This window comes from Heterodontus francisci, chromosome 4, assembly GCF_036365525.1.
Source record: "Heterodontus francisci isolate sHetFra1 chromosome 4, sHetFra1.hap1, whole genome shotgun sequence".
NCBI classification, from domain to species: domain Eukaryota; kingdom Metazoa; phylum Chordata; class Chondrichthyes; order Heterodontiformes; family Heterodontidae; genus Heterodontus; species Heterodontus francisci.
Window position 1 is genome coordinate 27,054,008 of NC_090374.1, and position 20,269 is coordinate 27,074,276.

At 45.4% G+C, this 20,269-nt stretch overlaps 1 protein-coding gene across 8 annotated transcripts in view; it reads left to right on the forward strand.

The window, feature by feature from the left end:
* cep44 (centrosomal protein 44) overlaps positions 1 to 20,269 on the forward strand; it is a 138,496-nt gene that overhangs the window by 23,326 nt on the left and 94,901 nt on the right. For 3 of the 8 annotated variants that reach the window (XM_068029300.1, XM_068029298.1, XM_068029299.1), the window contains exon 2: positions 18,083 to 18,178. In XM_068029300.1, coding sequence (XP_067885401.1) covers positions 18,090 to 18,178 — 89 coding nt within the window. In that variant the 5' untranslated portion in view covers positions 18,083 to 18,089. Of the gene's footprint in view, positions 1 to 12,057; positions 12,300 to 15,796; positions 15,948 to 18,082; positions 18,179 to 20,269 lie in introns of those variants that run through there. The other 5 variants (XM_068029297.1, XM_068029296.1, XM_068029301.1 and 2 more) reach the window with 5 other exon arrangements.

Below are 20,269 nucleotides of genomic sequence, written 5' to 3' on the forward strand. Positions count from 1 at the left end.
CCCCTTGACATTCAATGGCATTATGATTGCTGAATCCCCCACTATCAACTGAAACTGAACTGGAGTAGCCGTATAAATACCTTGGCTACAAGAGCAGGTCAGAGGCTAGGAATCCTGCGGCGAGTAGCTCACCACCTGACTCCCCAAAGCCTGTCCACCATCTTCAAGGCACAAGTCAGGAGTGTGATGGAATGCTCTCCACTTGCTTGGATGGGTGCAGCCCCAACAACAGTCAAGAAGCTCGACACCATTCAGGACAAAGCAGCCCGCTTGATTGGCACCCCATCGACAAACATTCACTCCCTCCACCACCGAAGCACCAAGCCTCCTTAGACAGCACCTTCCAAACTCGCGACCTCTACCAACTGGAAGGATAAGGGCAGCAAATGCATGGGAACACCACCAAGTTCCCCTCCTAGTCACACACCATCCTGACTTAGAACTATATCGTTGTTGCTTCACTGTCGCTGGATCAAAATCCTGGAACACCCTAACAGCAGTGTGGGTGTACCTACCTCACATGGACTGCAGCAGTTCAAGAAGGCAGTTCACCACCACCTTCTCGAGGGCAATTAGGGATGGGCAATAAATGCTGGCCTAGCCAGCGATGCCCACATCCCATGAATGAATAAATAAACAAAAACTATCCACGTAACTTAAGTCCCTCATCCCTGAAACCACTCTTGTAAATCTTTTCTGCACCTTCTCTAATGCCTTCACATCCTTGCTAAAGCATGGTGCCCAGATTTGGAGAAAATACTCCAGCTGAGGCTGAACCAGTTTTATAAAGGTTAATTATAGCTTCCTATGCCTCTGTTTATGAAACCCTGAATCCCATATGCCTTATTAGTCACTTTCTCAACCTGCCTTGCCACCTTTATGCAATTTATGCAAATGTACCCCCCAAGTCTCTCTGCTCCTGCACCCCCTTTAGAATTGTATCCTTTATTTAATATTGTCTTTCCTCGTTCTTCCTACCAAAATGTATTGCTTCACAATTTGATGCATTAAATTTCATCTGCCAAGTGTCCCTTCATTCAACCAACCTGTCTATGTCCTCTTGGAGTCAATCACTATCCTCCTCAGGGTTTACAATACTTCTGCAAATTTTGAAATTGTGCCCAGCACAACCAAATCTAGATTATTAGTATAGATCATGAAAAGCAGTCATCCTAGTGTTGACTCCTGAGGAATCCCACTGTACACCTTCCTCCAGTCTGAAAAACAACCATTCACCACTCCTCTCTGTTTCCTGTCACTCAGCGAACTTCATATCCATGCTTCCACTGTCCTTTTTATTCCATGGGCTTTAACTTTGCTAACAAGCCTGTTATCTGACACTTTATCAAGTACATTTTGGAAGTCCATGTACACCACATCAGCTGCATTACCCTCATTAACCCTCTCTGTTACCGAATCAAAAAACTCCATCAACTTAGTTAAACACAATTTGCCTTTAAATTTGCCTGGATTATTGTTTCCAAATGTTTGCCCACCACCACATTAAAATGACTGACTTGTAGTTGCTGGGTTTATCTTTACACCCTTTTTTGAACAGGAGTGTAAAATTTGCAATTCTCCAGACCTCTGGCACCACCCCAGTATCTAAGGAGGATTGAAAGATTATGGTTTGCGCGTCTCAATTTCCACCAATCCTCGGATGTATCTGATCCGGTCCTGGTGACTTATCTATTTTAAGTACAGCCAGCCATTCTAATACTTGCTCTTTATAATTTTTAGCTCACCCAGTCTCAATGACCTCCTCTTTCACTATGACTTTGGCAACATCCTCTTCCTTGTATTCATTTAGTACCTCAGACATGAATCAAAATCCTCTTTATAGTCCCTAATCAGCCCTCCCATCTTTTTACTACCCTTTTACTATTTATATACCTGCAGAATTCTTTTGGATTACTTTTTATGTTAGCTGCCAGTCTCTCCTCATACACTTTTTTTATTTGTTGATGGGATGTGGGCATCATTGGCTAAGCCTCCATTTATTGCCCATACCCAATTACCCTTGAGAAGGTGGTGGTGTGCTGCCTTATTGAACTGCTGCACTCCTTGGGGTGTAGGTACACCCACAGAGCTGTTAGGAAGGGAGTTCCAGGATTTTGACCCAGCGACAGTGAAGGAATGGCAATATAGTTCCAAGTCAGGATGGTGTGTGGCTTGAAGGGCAACTTGCAAGTGGTGGTGTTCCAATGCATCTGCTGCCCTTGTCATTCTAGTTGGTAGAAGTCGTGGGTTTGGAAGGTGCTTTCGAAGGAGCCTTGGTGAGTTGCTGCAGTGCATCTTGTAGATGGTGCACACTACTGTCACTGTGCGTCGGTGGTGGAGGTTGATGTTGGTGGATGGAGTGTTAATCTAGCGGGCTGCTTTGTCCTGGATGCTGTTGAGCTTCTTGAGTGTTGTTAGAGCTACAGTCATCCAGGCAAATGGAGAGTATTTCTTCGCACTCCTGACTTGTGCCTTGTAGATGGTGGACAGGCACTGGGGAGACAGGAGGTGAGTTACTCGCCACAGAATTCCCAACCTCTGACCTGCTCTTGTAGCCACAGCATTTATGTGGCTGGTCCAGTTCAGTTTGTGGTCAATGGTGACCCCCCAGGATGTTGATAGTGGGGGATTCAGTGATGGTAATGCCATTGAATGTCAAGAGGAGATGATTAGATTCACTCTTGTTTGAGATGGTCATTGCCTGTCACTTGTGTGGCCCGAATGTTACTTGCCACTTATAAACTCAAGCCTGGATGTTGTCCAGGTCTTGCTGCATATATACATGGGCTGCTTCAGTATCTGAGGCGTCGTGAATGGTGCTGAACATTGTGCAGTCATTAGTGAACATCCCCTTTTCTGACCTTATGATGGAGGGAAAGTCATTGTGAAGCAGCTGAAGCTGATTGGGCCTAGGACATTACCCTGAGGAACTCCTGCAGTGATGCCCTAGGACTGAGATGATTGACCTCCAACAATCACAACCATTTCCTTTGTGCTAGGTATGACTCCAACCAGCAGAGAGTTTTCCCATTGATTCCAGTTGTGCTAGGGCTCCTTGATGCCATACTCGGTCAAATGCTGCCTTGATGTCAAGGGCTGTCACTCTCACCTCACCTCTAGAGTTCAGCTCTTTTGTCCGTGTTTGGAGCAAGGCTGTAATGAGGTCAGGAGCTGAGTGGCCCTGGCAAACCCAAACTGAGCAGGTTATTATTGAGCAAATGCCGCTTGATAGCACTGTTGACAGCCTCTTCCAACACTTTGCTGATGATCGGGTGGTAATTGGCTGGATTGGATTTGACCTGCTTTTTATGCACAGGACATACCTGGGCAATTTGCCACATTGCGGAGTAGATGCCAGTGTTGGAGCTGTACTGGAACAGCTTGGATAGGGCGCAGCTAGTTCTGGAGCACACGTCTTCAGTACTATTGCCAGAATGTTGTCAGGGCCCATAGCCTTTGCAGTATCCAGTGTCTTCAGCTGTTTCTTGCTATCACGTGGAGTTAGTTGGATTGGCTGAAGACTGGCATCTGTGATGCTGGGGTCCTCAGGAGGAGTGCAAGATGGTTCATCCACTCGTCACTTCTGGCTGAAGATGTATACAGATGCTTCAGTCTTGTCTTTTGCACTGATGTGCTGGGCTCCCCGTCGTTGAGGATGGGGATATTTGTGGAGTATCCTCCTCCTGTCAGTTGTTTAATTGTCCACCACCATTCTTGACTGGATGTGGCAGGACTGCAGAGCTTATATCTGATCCGTTGGTTGTGGGATCGCTTAGCCTTGTCTGTTGCATGCTGCTTCCGCTGTTTCGCATGCAAGTAGTCCTGTGTTGTAGCATTTTGAGGTATGCCTGGTGTCGCTCCTGGTGTGCCCTTCTACACTCTTCATTGAACCAGGGTTGGTCCCCTAGCTTGTTGGTAATGGTAAAGTCGGGGATATGCCAGTCTGTGAGGTTACAGATTGTGGTTGAATATAATTCTGCTGCTGCTGATGGCCCACAGTGACTCATGGATGCCCAGTTTTGAGTTGCTAGATCTGTTTGAAATCTATCCCATTTAGTACAGTGGTAGTGCCACACAACACGATGGTGGGTACCCTCAGTGTGAAGACGGGACTTTCTCTTCACAAGGGCTGTGCAGTGGTCACTCCTACCAATACTGTCATCTGCTACAGGTAGATTGGTGAGGATGACATCAAGTAATTTTCACTCTTGTTAGTTCCCTTACCACCTGCCACAGACCCAGTCTAGCAGCTATGTCCTTTAGGACCTGGCTGGCAGTGATGCTGCTGAGCCACTCTTGATAATGGACATTGAAGTCCTCCACCCAGAGTACACTTTGTGCCCTTGCTACCTTCAGTGTTTCTTGCAATTGGTGTTCAACAAGGAAAAGCACTGATTCCTCAGCCAAGGGTGGTAATCAGCAGGAGGTTTCCTTTCCCATGTTTGACCTGATGCCATGAGACTTCATGGGGTCCGCAGTCAATGTTGAGGACTCCCAGGGAAACTCCCTCCTGGCTGTCTACTACTGTGCCACCAGTGGGACAGGACATGCCCAGGGATGGTGATGATTGTCTGCAAGATATGATTCCATGAGTATGACTAGTCTGTGGAATAACTCTCCCAATTTTGGCACAAGCCCCCAGATGTTAGTAAAGAGGTCTTTGCAGGGTTTGCTGTTATCATTTCCAGTGCCTAGGTCAATGCTGGGCAATCCATTCAATTTCATACCTTTTCTTAAGCTTTGTAGCAGTTTGATACAATGGAATGGCTTGTTCAGCCATTTCAGAGTCAACCACACTGCTGTGGGTCTGGAGTCACATGTCGGCCAGCAGATGTCCTTTCCTAAAGGACATTAATGAACAAGGTAGGTTTTTACAACAATGGTTTCATGGTCACTACTAGACTAGCTTTTAATTCCAGATGTATTAATTGAATTCAAATTCTATTATTTGCTGTGGTGGGAGCATAAGCCTGAGGTGCTTGGTTACTAGTCTAGTGACATTACCACTAAGCCACTGCCTCACCTCTTTACTTCTCTTATTTCCTTTTTCACTTCCCTCTGAACTTTCTATATTTAGCTGGTTCTCACTTTTATTATCATCCTGGCATTTGACATACACACACTTCTTCTGCTTCATCCTACCCTCTACCTCTATCATCCAGGGTGCCCTGGCTTTGCTTTCCCAACCTTTCCCCTTCATTGGAATGTATCTCGACCATACTGCAACTATCTCCTCTTTAAAAGTTGTTCTTTGACAGTTTTGCCTGACAATTTTTGATTCAGATTTACCTGGATCAGATCTGTTCGCACCCCACTGAAATTGGCGTTCCCTCAATTAACTATTTTTACTCTGGATTCCTTGCCCTTTTCCTCAGCTAACCTAAACCTTATGATACTATAACTGCCTCCTAAATGTTCCCCTATTGACAATTGATCCACTTGACCCACCTCATTCTCCAGAACCAGATCCAGCAATGCCTCTTTCCTCATTGGGTTGGGAACATACTGATCTAGAAAGTTAACCTAAACACACTCTAGATAAACTTTCCCCTCTCTGCCCTTTACAGTAGTACTATCCCAGTCTATACTAGGATAATTAAAGTCCCCCATTTATCAATATTATATAGTTTTTGCACCCCTTTGTAATTTCCTTGCAGATTTGTTCCTCTATATCTTGCCCACTAGTTGGTGGCGTATAGAATATGCCCAGTGTAATGCTACCTCGATTATTTCTTAGCTCCAATCAAATAGATTCTCGAGCAGGGATTTTCCCTCCTGCTTTAAAAACTATTTGGGTCAACCAAGAAAACCACTGGAACCTGACCCACAGCTGCCACAGCATCTGAGAAAATGACACTTGAAAAATAGTTGTGATTATAAACCCACAACATTTGGAAACAAATAGTTAGACATACTTTGTAATTTAAACTGAAAGTACATACAATCATGCAATTACATTCAACGATTTAAAACATTAATATATTAAAGGCTGAAAGTAGAAATCCAAATATTGAAAGCACAAATTGGTGGTGCATCTCTGAAGGCAGGGGGAAGTGTGTGGGATGTGGTAGCATGCTCCTAAGAAAATATTGAATTTTACTTCAAAATTCTCATCTTGTTTTCAAATCCCTCCAAAGCTGTGCCCTTCCCTACCTCTGTAATCTCCTCCAGCCCTACAACCCTGAGATTTCTGTGCTGTGCCAAATCTGGCTTTGATCATTCCAGGTTTCAATCGCTTCATCATTGACCACGGCCCTAAGCTCTGGAATTCCCTCCCTAAATCTCTCCACCTCTCTTTCTCTCTTTCCTCCTTTTAAAATGCTGCTTAGATCTTACCTCTTTAACCAAGCTTTTAGTCAATTAGTCAATGTGGTTCATTGTCAAATTTTGCTTCAAAGCACTCCTGTAGGCGCCTTGGGACTTTCTATTACATTAAAGGCGCATATAAATGCGCATTGTTGTTTACAGTAAAAATTGTGCTTTATAGTTAATTCTAAGCATTTTATACTTCATGTGATTAATAGATTTAAATAAACTAACGGAAGGAAAAAAATATTGACGTTGGGATTTTCAATACAACCAGCAGACCATAATTTCGCTGAAAGTTACCACAAGTCATTTTCCCACTTCAATCTTACAACTCATTTTAGAGAAATACCCCATCTAACACTACCCATCACGAGGCCTTGTCAACTCTTCGAAATCATGCTGGCACAATACTTCCATTCTCCTCTCAATTCAACCTCTTATTCATCCCCTTCATGCACCCAAGCCCCACCATGAATTCTCCATGGCAAAGCCAACCAATCAGAACTCTCTGCTCATACAGTAGAAAGTTGTTGTTTTCCCTTACATTGGTATTCTTGAAGATTGTCCTGATGAGTACAAGATGAAAAGCTTCAACAACATGTCTCTATTTTCAGCAATACTTAATTGCTACATCATCTGTTTTTAGTGATGTTGATTGAGGGATAAATATTGGCCAGCACATTGGGGAGAACTCCTCAGCTTTTCTTTGAAATAGTGCTATGGGATCTTTTACATCCACAAGAGGTATGGTTCATCTGAAAGACAGCACCTCCAACAGTGCAGCACTCTCTCAGTACTGCACTGGAGTGTCAGCCTAGATTTTGTGCTCAAGTCCTGGAATCCCACAACCTTCTGACTCAGTGGTGAGAGTGCTAGCAACTGACACACAAGTGGTCTCCCAAAATGCATATGGTTGATTTATATTTAAAATTAGGATTCTTGCATTTTTTTCTTGCAGAATGCAATACCCAAGTGGTAAGTCCCAAGTTGGGAGTGCTGCCAAATCCTACCTTCAACATATTAGATTAACTCTCCATTCACTTCATTTTTGTTTGACTAGTGGGGAGTACTGCCCATTTCCTGTCCAATTCTTCCCCCAGTCAACCTCTCCAAAATAGGTGAACTTCATTGCTGTTTGTGGGATGTTGCTCTGCACAAAATGTCTACAGCATTGGCATATATAACAGGACCCATTGCATTGTATGTGCAATGTGCAAGCTTGCTTTCTTCGTCTTTCTTACGTCTTATCAAGATGAAGTAACATGGGAGAAGGCTCATGTGACCAGCAATACCTGTTGGGCCGAATGGCCAGTTTCTGTGCTGTACATTTTATGTAATCTCATGGGAGGTGGGATAGCAATGTAACTTACATCATTGGATGGTGCAGAACAGCAGGAATTGGTCAGAAATATTCTGGGGTGGGGGGCGGGGGAGAAGTGGTGAAGTAACAGTTATAAGAAGATTGCTTAAAGGGACATTGCAGCATTGGAGGAATAAATTAGAATTGGCAAAGAAGCCAACAATGACCAGAGAGGACATGGAGCTAACAGCTTCAAGGGGATAAAATTAAAATCTATTCAGAAATTGTAGACTCTTTTCTCTGAAAAAGAGGGTGAAGGGTGACTTAATAGAGGTCTTTAAAATTATGAAGACTTTGATGGGATAGATTTTTTTTTATTAGTGTAGGGGATGTTAGCATTGCTGGCAATGCCAGTACTTATTGCCCATCTCTAATTGTCCTTGAGAAGGTGGTGGTGAGCCACCTTCTTAAACCGCTGCAGTCCACGTGGTGTAGGTACACTCAAAGTTCTGTTAGGGAGTGAGTTCCAGGTTTTTGACCCAGGGCGAGTGGAGGAACGGTGGTGTAGCTCTAAGTCAGGATGTTGTGTGAGTTGGAAACATAGAAACTAGGAGCAGGAGTAGGCTATTCGGTCCTTCGAGCCTGCTCCACCATTCATTATGATCATGGCTGATCATCCAACTCAGTAGCCTGTTCCGGCTTTCACTCCATGCCCTTTGATCCCTTTAGACCCAAGAGCTCTATCTAACTCCTTTTTGAAAACATACAATGTTTTGGCCTCAACTGCTTTCTGTGGTAGCGAATTCCACAGGCTCACCACTCTCTGGGTGAAGAAAGTTCTCCTCATCTCAGTCCTGAAAGGTTTACCCCGTATCCTTAGACTATGACCACTGGTTCTGGACTCCCCCACCATCGGGAATATCCTTCCTGCATCTACCCTGTCAAGTCCTTTTAGAATTTTATAGGTTTCTATGAGATCCCCCCTCACTCTTCTGAACTCCAGTGAATATAATCCTAACTGACTCAATCTCTCCTCATAAGTCAGTCCCGCCATCCCAGGAATCAGTCTGGTAAACCTTCACTGCACTCCCTCTATAGCAAGAACATTCTTCCTCAGATAAGGAGACCAAAACTACACACAGGGGTGACTAAAACTAGAGGGCATAGATTTAAAGTGAGAGGGAGGAGGTTTAAAGGGGATCAAAGGGTAAATTTTTCACACTAAGAATAGTGCGTATCTGGAATGAGCTGCCTGAGGAGGTGGTGGAGGCAGGAACAGTAGCGACATTTAAGAGGCGTCTGGACAGGTACCTGAATGAGCAAGGCATAGAGGGATATGGAATTAATGCAGGCAGGTGGGATTAGTATAGATAGGCATTATGGTCAGCATGGACGCAGTGGGGCCTGTTTGTATGCTGTATGACTCTATGGCAATATTTCAGGTATGGCCTCACCAAGGCCCTGTATAATTGCAGCAGGACATCCCTGCTTCTGTACTCGAATCCTCTCGTTATGAAGGCCAACATACCATTTGCCTTTTTTACCGCCTGTTGCACCTGCATGCTTACCTTCAGCAACTGGTGTACGAGAACACCCAGGTCTCGCTGCATATTCCCCTCTCAGTTTATAGCTGTTCAGATAATAATCTGCCTTCCTGTTTTTGCTACCAAAGTGGATAACCTCACATTTATCCACATTATACTGCATGTGGGATCTCTTATGTGGGACTTTGTCGAAAGCCTTCTGAAAGTCCAAATAAACCACATCCACTGGTTTCCCATCATCAACTCTCCTAGTTACATCCTCGAAGAATTCTAGTAGATTTGTCAAGCATGATTTCCCTTTCGTAAATCCATGCTGACTCTGCCCAAATCTACCACTGTTCTCTTAAGTGCTCTGCTATAAAATCTTTAATAATGGACTCTAGAATTTTCCCCACTACCGACGTCAGGCTGACTGGTCTATGATTCCCTGCTTTCTCTCTACCTCCCTTTTTAACTAGTGGGGTTACATTAGCTACCTTCCAATCTGTAGGAACTGTTCCAGAGTCTATAGAATCTTGGAAGATGACCACCAATGCATCCACTATTTCTAGGGCCACTTCCTTAAGAACTCTGGGATGCATACCATCAGGCCCTGGGGATTTATCGGCCTTCAATCCCATCAATTTCCCCAACACCATTTCTCTACTAATACTGATTTCTTTCAGTTCCTCTCTCTCACTAGGCCCTGTGTCCCCCAACATTTCTGGTATGTTATTTGTGTCCTCCTTTGTGAAGACAGAACCAAAGTATGCATTCAGTTGGTCAGCCATTTCTTTTTTCCCCATAATAAATTCCCCTGTTTCTGACTGTAAGGGACCCACATTTGTCTTCACCAATCTTTTTCTCTTCACATACCTATCGAAACTTTTATAGTCAGTTTTTATGTTTCCCGCAAGCTTGCTCTCGTACTCTATTTTCCCCTTCTTAATCAATCCCTTCGTCCTCCTTTGCTGAATTCTAAACTACTCCCAATCCTCAGGTCTGTTGTTTTTCCTGGCAAATTTATATTTGCTGGCAATTCCTTGGATCTAATGCTATCTCTAATTTCCCTTGTAAGCCATTTTACTTTTGCGCCAGATAGGGATAAACAATTGTTGCAGTTCATCCATGCGCCCTTTAAATGTTTGCCATTGCCTATCCACCGTCATCCCTTTAAGTAACGTTTCCCACAGTGGTCCCATGTGTGTTACTGTCCTTGGTCTTCCAGGTGGTAGAGATTGCGGGTTTGGAAGGTGCTGTCGAAGGAGCCTTATCGAGTTGCTGCAGTGCGTCTTGTAAATGGTACACACTGCTGCCACTTTTTGCCAGTGGTGGAGGGAGTGAATGTTTAAGGTGGTGGATGAGGTCAAGCAGCCTGCTTTGTCCTGGATGATGTTGAGCTTCTTGACTGTTGTTGGAGCTGCACTCATCCAGGGACGTGGAGAGTATTCCATCACACTCCTGACTTGTGCCTTGTATATGGTGGAAAAGCTTTGGGGAGTCAGGAGGTGAGTTACTCACTGCAGAATTCCCAGTCTCTGACCTGCTCTTGTAGCCACGGTATGGCAACTCCAGTTCAATTTCTGGTCAATGGTAACCGTCAGGATGTTGAATGTGGGAAATTCAGCAATGGTAATGTCATTGAACATCAAGGGAAGATGGTTAGATTCTCTCTTGTTGGAGATGCCATTCCTGGTACTTGTGTGGCGCAAATATTACTTGCCACTTATCAGTCCAAGTTTGAATGTCGTCCAAGTCTTGCTGCACCTGGACACGGACTACTGCAGTATCTGAGAAGGTGCGAATGGTACTGAACACTGCAATAATCAGCCAGTGAGACAGGAAATACCCAGAGATAGTGCTGGAGGTGTCTGGGACATTAGCTGAAAGGAATGATTGAGTGAGTATGACTATGTCAGGCTGTTGCTTGACTCGTCTGTGGGACAGCTGTCCCAATTTTGGCACAAATCCCCAGATGTTCGTGAGAGGACTTTGCAGGGTTAACTAGGCGGAGTGTGCCTCGGTCAATGCCTGGTGGTCCTGTCTGGTTTAATTCTTTCCTGACTTTTCTGTTGCGGTTCAATACAACTGAGTGGCTTACTCGGCCATTTCAGAGGGTCGTTAAGAATCAATCACATTGTTTTGAATCTGGAGTCACATGTAGGCTAGACCGGATAAGGACGGCAGATTTCCTTCTCTGAAGGAAATTGATGAACCAGATCGGTTTTTAACGACAATTTGATAGTTTCAAGGTTACCGTTACTGAGTTTTGCTTCTTATTCCAGATTTATTAGTTAATTGACTTTAAATTCCCCTGGCTGCTGTAGTGGGAGCATCAGTCCAGATCTCTGAGTCACTCGTCCAGTAACATATTATCACTACGCTACCGTTCCCCGCAAGTGAGATTTTTCCACTTGTGGGGGAGTCTAAAACTAGGAATCATTAGAAAGTCATTCATAAATCTCATAGGGTATTCAGGAGAAACTTCTTTACTCAAGAGTGGTTATAATGTGGAACTTACTGCCACACAGGCTAGTTGAGGCAAATAGCCTTTAATGGGAAGCGAGATATGTACATGAGGAAGAAAGGGATGGGCAGGTAAAGTGAGATGAAGCAAGGTGGGAGAAGGCTCATGTGGAGCATAATCACTGCCGTAGATGGGTTGGACAGAATGGCCTGTTTAAATGCTGCAAATTCTGTGTAATTTTATATATTTGTGGTGTCAGGATCAGTATTCCTATTTTTGCAGTGCTTGGGGCAGATTCGATCAAAGAAACATGCTGACAACATGAGAAAAAACTTTTTTAAAAAAACTGTATTCAGGAGATGAAATCAGAAGCGTTATAGGCTTTACAGAAGCGAGACATTTTCTCTTAGTGGCGAAAGTGCGGTATGGAATCGCGAGCGGGCGGAAAGAGGGAGAACGAGCGGGCAGCCGTTAGGGAACCTGTCAATCACATTCAAACCCCGCCGCGCGCGAGGCAGCCACTGCAGAGCGAGAGAGGGAATCTGTCAATCACATTCAAACCCCGGCGGCGGTGGCGCGAGTAACTGCCCGTCTGATTCAGCAGACTGAGGTCGTTAACATCCAAAGCGGACGGAGAAGTGGGGGTGTCGAACAACAGGTGAAGCGGTTTTGTTAGCTGACACAAACAAGGCCAGGACAGGTTGAGGATGCTTTCTCTCTGTGTTATAAATGTGACTGCTGCTGTAGTTGTCTACGGTGGGGGAGTTCAGTTCACTGACGCTCTCCCCAGCCCAGAGCCCTGCTCTCTATCCACCCGTACCCTCTGTTAATCCTGGTTCAGAGGGCTGCTCTCTATCCGCCCGTACCCTCTGTTACTCCTGGTTCAGAGGCCTGCTGTCTATCCGCCCGTACCCTCTGTTACTCCTGGTTCAGAGGCCTGCTCTCTATCTGCCCGTACCCTCTGTTAATCCTGGTTCAGAGGGCTGCTCTCTATCTGCCCGTACCCTCTGTTACTCCTGGTTCAGAGGCCTGCTCTCTATCTGCCCGTACCCTCTGTTAATCCTGGTTCAGAGGGCTGCTCTCTATCCACCCGTACCCTCTGTTACTCCTGGTTCAGAGGCCTGCTCTCTATCCGCCCGTACCCTCTGTTAATCCTGGTTCAGAGGGCTGCTCTCCGCCCTTACCCTCTATTACTCCTGGTTCAGAGGCCTGCTCTCTATCCACCCGTACCCTCTGTTACTCCTGGTTCAGAGGCCTGCTCTCTATCCACCCGTACCCTCTATTACTCTTGGTTCAGAGCCCTGCTCTCTATCCACCCGTACCCTCTATTACTCTTGGTTCAGAGCCCTGCTCTCTATCCACCCGTACCCTCTATTACTCCTGGTTCAGAGGCCTGCTCTCTATCCACCCGTACCCTCTGTTAATCCTGGTTCAGAGGGCTGCTCTCTATCCACCCGTACCCTCTGTTACTCCTGGTTCAGAGGCCTGCTGTCTATCCGCCCGTACCCTCTGTTACTCCTGGTTCAGAGGCCTGCTCTCTATCTGCCCGTACCCTCTGTTAATCCTGGTTCAGAGGGCTGCTCTCTATCTGCCCGTACCCTCTGTTACTCCTGGTTCAGAGGCCTGCTCTCTATCTGCCCGTACCCTCTGTTAATCCTGGTTCAGAGGGCTGCTCTCTATCCACCCGTACCCTCTGTTACTCCTGGTTCAGAGGCCTGCTCTCTATCCGCCCGTACCCTCTGTTAATCCTGGTTCAGAGGGCTGCTCTCCGCCCTTACCCTCTATTACTCCTGGTTCAGAGGCCTGCTCTCTATCCACCCGTACCCTCTGTTACTCCTGGTTCAGAGGCCTGCTCTCTATCCACCCGTACCCTCTATTACTCTTGGTTCAGAGCCCTGCTCTCTATCCACCCGTACCCTCTATTACTCTTGGTTCAGAGCCCTGCTCTCTATCCACCCGTACCCTCTATTACTCCTGGTTCAGAGGCCTGCTCTCTATCCACCCGTACCCTCTATTACTCTTGGTTCAGAGCCCTGCTCTCTATCCACCCATAACCTCTATTGCTCCTGGTTCAGAGCCCTGCTCTCTATCTACCCGTACCCTCTTACTCCTGGTTCAGAGCCCTGCTCTCGATCCACCCGTACCCTCTATTGCTCCTGGTTCAGAGCCCTGCTCTCTATCCACCCGTACCCTCTTACTCCTGGTTCAGAGCCCTGCTCTCGATCCACCCGTACCCTCTATTGCTCCTGGTTCAGAGCCCTGCTCTCTATCCACCCGTACCCTCTTACTCCTGGTTCAGAGCCCTGCTCTCGATCCACCTGTACCCTCTATTGCACCTGGTGCAGAGCCCTGCTCTCTAATCACCCATACCGTCTGTTACTCCTGGTTCAAAGGCCTAATCTCTTAACTGCCCATACCCTTGATTACTTCTGGCTCAGAGGCCTGCTCTCGAATCACCCATACCCCTCTTGCTCCTTGGTCTGAGGGCTGCTCTCTATCCCCATTTGTCCTGTTACCCATAGCCTCTATTCCTCCTGGGTCATAACCCTGCTTTCCAGCCCCTTTTTTCCATCTCTCCAGCCCCATTTCCCAATCTCTCCAGCCACCCATAGCCTCTTTCTGTTCATGTGTTGGAGCCCTGCTCTCTAACTCCATTTCCCCTTCTTCCCAAAGCCTCTCTTGCTCTTAAATTGGAGCCCTGTTTTCTATCCCCATCAACTTCCCAACACCCAGTCCAATAACGTCTATTGCTCAGGTTGAAACCCTGCTGCAGACCTGTATTGTAATAACAGGGATGACACTGAGTTGCCCCAGTGTCACCTGACAAGAGTCAGCAGGACAAGTACCTCCCTCTTTAAGAGCACAACTGATATAATAAACAGCCATGGGGGGTCTGATCAAACTAAAATATGCTAAAATAAGCAAAAAAACCAAGAGGAACCATACCAGCTAAATAATAATGTTTTGCCTTCTGTGCTGTGGCTGCGGGTCACAAAGGAGTCTTGCTGCAGGGCGTGAGCTTGCAATCAGAGTATCCCAGCATAGTACCATAGGACAGGAGGAGGCCATTTTTCTATCTTTTGTATTGTTTGTGGAATGTGGGTGTTGCTGGCATGCCAGCATTTATTGCCCATCCTTAATTGCCCTTGAGAAATTGGTGGTGAGCTGAGCTGCCTTCTTGAACTGGTGCTGTCCCTGTGGGATCAGGTGGGGGGAGTTCCAGGATTTTAACCCAGTGACAGTGAAGGAATGGCAATACATTTCCAAATCAGGATGGTGAGTGACTTGGAGGGGACCTTGCAGCTGGTGTTCCTATATGCCTACTGCCCTTGTTCTTCTAGGTGGTAGAGATTCTGAGTTTGGAAGGTGCTGTCATAGAAAATAATGGGACTTAAGATAGAATCCCAGATGGTTACAGCACAGAAGAAGGCCATTTGGCCTGCCATGTCATAGAGTTTTACAGCACAGAAACAGGCCCTTCGGCCAACACACCTGTGCCAACCATCAAGCACCCATCCAATCTAATCCCATTTTTCCGCACGGCCTGTAGCCTTGTATTGCTTTGGCGTTTCAAGTGCTTATCTAAATACTTCTTAAATGTTGTGAGAGTTCCTGCCTCTACCACCCCTCCAGGCAACGTCTGTGCCAGTTCTCCGTAAGAGCGGCGCAGTGGTTAGCACCGCAGCCTCACAGCTCCAGCGACCCGGGTTCAATTCTGGGTACTGCCTGTGTGGAGTTTGCAAGTTCTCCCTGTGTCTGCGTGGGTTTTCTCCGGGTGCTCCGGTTTCCTCCCACAAGCCAAAAGACTTGCAGGTTGGTAGGTAAATTGGCCATTATAAATTGCCCCTAGTATAGGTAGGTGGTAGGGAAATATAGAGACAGGTGGGGATGTGGTCGGAATATGGGATTAGTGTAGGATTAGTATAAATGGGTGGTTGATGTCGGCACAGACTCGGTGGGCCGAAGGGCCTGTTTCAGTGCTGTATCTCTAAACTAAACTAAAGGTAGTCCTACCCTGCTGCGATTTTCCAGGAGCTGTTGATTTCTAACTCAGAGTATCAAATAAGTGAGGAAATTGCAGACGTGTTGGTAATTTTCCAAAGCTCTATGAATTCAGGAATTGTGCCTTTGTTGCAAATATTTCTCTATTATGTATGCAGGAAGAAACCAGGAAGGTACAGACTTGTCAAATTAACGTCAATTGTCAGGAGCTTGCTGGAATCCATCATAGACAGAGTGGCTCAGCACTCGGACAACTGTCATCCAGTTCAAGACAGCCAGCATGGGTTTATGATGTGTAGGCTACTCTAGTTTAATTTTTTGAGGAGATTGTTAGAATGGTGGACAGGTGAGTGTGTGTATGTTGTCTATATGAATTTCCAGAAGGTTTTTAATATAGTTCCAGAAAGATTCTTGGCAAACGATTTAGTAGATTTGGAGGTGACCTTGTGACATGGGTTGGTAATTGGTCAGAAGGTAGGAGACTGAGCAGTGATAAAGGGAATGTACTCTGGGGATCTGACGAGTGATGTCCCCCAAGGATTACCATATATGTTAATAACTTGGATGAAGGAATAGACAGTTGTATATCTAAATCCGTAGATGACACTAAGAAGAAGGCACAGTAAGTTATGTGGATAGAAACATGAATTTATAAAGAGTCAGACAGAGTGGGCAAAATTATTGCAGCTGGAGTTCAATGGGGAAGTATGAGGTCATCCACTTTCAATCTAAGACAGATCATAATACAGATCATAATAGTGAGAACTAAGCTGTGGAGGAGAAAGAGTGTTCATGTACACCACTAAATGCTCGTGCATGGATACAAAAAGTAATCACATAGGCTAATTTAATGTTGGCTTTTATCTCAATGGGGCTGAAATACAAATAGGAAGAAATTATGTTTCGATTGAACAGAGCCTTGGTCAGACCCCATCTTGGATACTGCATTCAGTTTTGGGTACCAAATTTCAGGAAAGAAGTATTAACCTTGGAGGGGTACAGCGCAGATTCCCCAGAATGATTCCAGACCTCAAGGGTTAAATTGAGGGCAAGTTGCAGAAATTTGATTTGTATTTTGTTGCATTTAGAAGGTTGAGGATGATCTAATCCAGCTGTTTAAAATGATAAAGGAATTCAGTAGAATAGTATAGAGATATTGGCTGAATTTTCTTCTCCTGACGGCGGGGAAATGAATGTGCGGGTAGCCATGCCACCGCGATCTACTGCGTGGCGGCCCAAGATAATACGCCAGTTGGGCTGCGTCCCCCAATCACATGCAATGCTGGCAACGGCGTCAGCTGCCTGTGTGCAGACATTGGTGCCGATTTTAAAGGGCAGTCAGCCCTGCCAGTACATTTAAATTTTTAAAGGCCTATCCCCCCCAATGCACTTCAAAATACACTATGGCCCCTTCCCCTCCCCAATAACTATTACATGTAATGGTTGCCCTCTCCCCTTCCTCAAAACACCTGTAAGACTTGACCTTTCCCTCACCAAACTGATCAAAGTGCAGAGGTCACCCCCTCCCCCTCTCCCCTACACTAGTAATTTACATTTGACCCCATACCCCCCCCCCCCCCCACCACTGCACTGAAAATCATCAGTACCCCCGTTCCCCACCTCAGTGTCGCCAGCTTTCCCTGGATAGGAAAGCGAAGGCACGAGAGTGCTGGCTGCCACTCGGAAGATCCCAGGCAGCAGGTAAGATGGCTTACAATTGTATTTAAATTTATTCAGCCTCTTAATTTAAATATGTAAATCTGGGTCTCGTCACCCAGCGGCTGAGGGGCTGCCACAGAACCTCGCCGCCGGCAGAAAGATTGGTTCTGGCACTTACGGTGTTGGGTTCCGTGGCAGGCCACTGCCAGTACGATCTTCCGGCCCGGCCTCCCCATCCCCCGGCCACGGATCACAATGTCTCCATTGCAAGAATCCAGAATAGTGAGAATAATAATATTTGAGGTAGATAATTTAGGAACAGAAAGTTGACACTCTTCTTCCCTCAAAATGCTGTTGATGCTGGGCCAATTAAAATTTTCGAAACTGAAATTGATGGATTTTTGTTGGTAAGGGATATGAAGCAACTGCGGGTAAATGGCGTTGAGGCGCACATCAGCCGTGATAGAATTGAATGGTGGAACAGGCTCGAGGGACTGAACGGCCTATTCTTGTTGCATGTAACATACATCCTAGTGCCAATTGTGGGATCTATTTTGCGTGAAATGCTGTTTGCTTTTTTTTGCAGAATAGTCACTGATTTCCAAAGCAATGAACTGGGTGAAGTGCTTTGGTCTGAAGCATGATTAGGCACGCACGTTTCCTTATATCTATTTCCAACTTGCTTATCAGTACAGCTGAAGAGCTGTGGAGTTCAGTGGTTCGCTTGAGTGCCTGAACAACTTTTAATAAATTGCAATAAGGTAAGATGGGCCCCCATATTTTGGGACCATTTATGTGACCCTGTTGCTCATGTTGTTTTAGGCCCAACATGACAACCGGCGATTTGAAGGGATCCCTTCGAAAATTAGAACAAGGACTTCGCTCATTGAATTATCCTCAAGATATTGATTATAATGGGTAAGAAACCATAATACAACAGTTGATTGTTTAAGTGGGCCAGAAAATTTAAAAAAAAAAATAGTCATTCTTTTTTTGGAATTATTTATTTGGTTGTGGGGACCAAATGTAGTAGTTCCAAGTTCGCGGATGACACAAAACTAAGTGGGAATGTGTGTTGCGAGGAAGATTCTGAGCGGCTTCAGGGGAATCGGCGGGACTTAGTGAGTGGGCTCGAACGTGGCAGTTGGAATATAATGTGGAAAAATGTGCGGTTATCCACTTTGGTAGGAGGAACAGAGTATTTTTTAAATGGTAAGAGATTAGAAAGTGTAAATGTACAAAAGGACCTTGGTGTTCTTATCAATAAGTCACTGAAAGCTAACATGCAGGTGCAGCAAGCAATTAGGAAGGCTAATGGTAATGATAAAGGCCTTTATCATAAGAGAATTTGAGTATAGGAGTAGAGAAGGCTTACTTCAATTGTCTCGAACCTTGGTTAGACCGCACTTGGAGTACTGTGTGCAGTTTTGGTCCCCTTACTTTAGGAAGGATCTTATTGCCATAGAGGGAGTGCAACAAAGGTTCAACAGACTTGTTCCCGGGATGGCGGTACAGTCCTATGAAGAGAGATTGGAGAAACTGGGCCTGTATTCTGTCGAGTTTCGAAGAATGAGAGGTGATCTCATTGAAGCCTACAAAATACTTAAAGGGATAGACAGGGTAGATGCAACTAAGATGTTTCCCCTGGTTGGGGAGTCTAGAACCAGGGACATAATTTCAAAATAAGGGGGAAGCCACTTAGGACAGAGATGAGGCGAAATTTCTTTACTCAGAGGGTTATGAATCTTTTGAATTCTCTACCCATAGGGCTGTGGAAGCTCAGTCATTGAGTATGCTTAAAGCAGAGATTGACAGATTTATAAATAAGAACAAAGAATAGTACAGCATAGGAACAGGCCATTCGGCCCTCCAAGCCTGTGCCGATCTTGATGCCTGTCTAAACTAAAACTTTCTGCACTTCCGGGGACCATATCCTTCTATTCCCATCCTATTCATGTATTTGTCAAGATGCCTCTTAAATGTCGCTATCGTAGTTACTTCCACCACCTCCCCCGGCAGCAAGTTCCAGGCACTCACCACCCTCTGTGTAAAGAACTTGCCTCGCACATCCCCTCTAAACTTTGCCCCTCGCACCTTAAACCTATGTCCCCTAGTAATTGACTCTTCCACCCTGGGAAAAAGCTTCTGACTATTCACTCTGTCCATGCAGCTCATAACTTTGTAAACCTCTATCATGTCGCCCCTGCACCTCTGTCGTTCCAGTGAAATCAATCCGAGTTTATCTAACCTCTCCAGATAATGCCCTCCAGACCAGGCAACATCCTGGTAAACCTCTTCTGTGCCCTCTCCAAAGCCTCCACATCCTTCTGTGTGGCGACCAGAATTGCAACAAACAACATAAGTGGATATGAGGATAGTGTGGGAAAAAGGCTTTGAAGTGGATGATCAGCCATGATCATATTGAATGGTGGGCAGGTTCAATGGGCTGAATGGCCTACTCCTGCTCCTATGTTCCTATTGATGTGAGGGATGATTGTGCTTAGAAATTGAACATCTTTCATATTTTGGGTTTTCCAGGGTTAGTGTTGAGCTTTCTCACATAAAATATAGAAAGAAAGATTTTCATTTATGTTGCATCTTTCACTATCTCAGAATGTCACAAAACATTATATAGCCAATTGAGCAGTTTAAAGTATAGTCACGTAATATGGGAAATGTGGCAACAAATTTTCACAGAACAAAATTCCAAAAATAGCCAAAAGACAACAAACGGATAATTTGCTTTATGAATACATTTTGACCAGGACACGAAGGAGAACTCCTCTGCTATCCTTCGAATAGTGCTTTGGGATCTTTTATGCCCAATGAGAGGGCAGACAGAGCCTCAGTTTAAGGTGACATTCAAAAGATGGCATCTCTGACAGTGCAGCACTCCCTCAGCACTGCACTAATGTGTCTGCGTCAATTATGCACTTGAATCTCTGGAGTGGGACTTGAACCCATGACCTTCTGTGCTTTGGATTCAGATTAAAGTTCCTTCCATTTTTA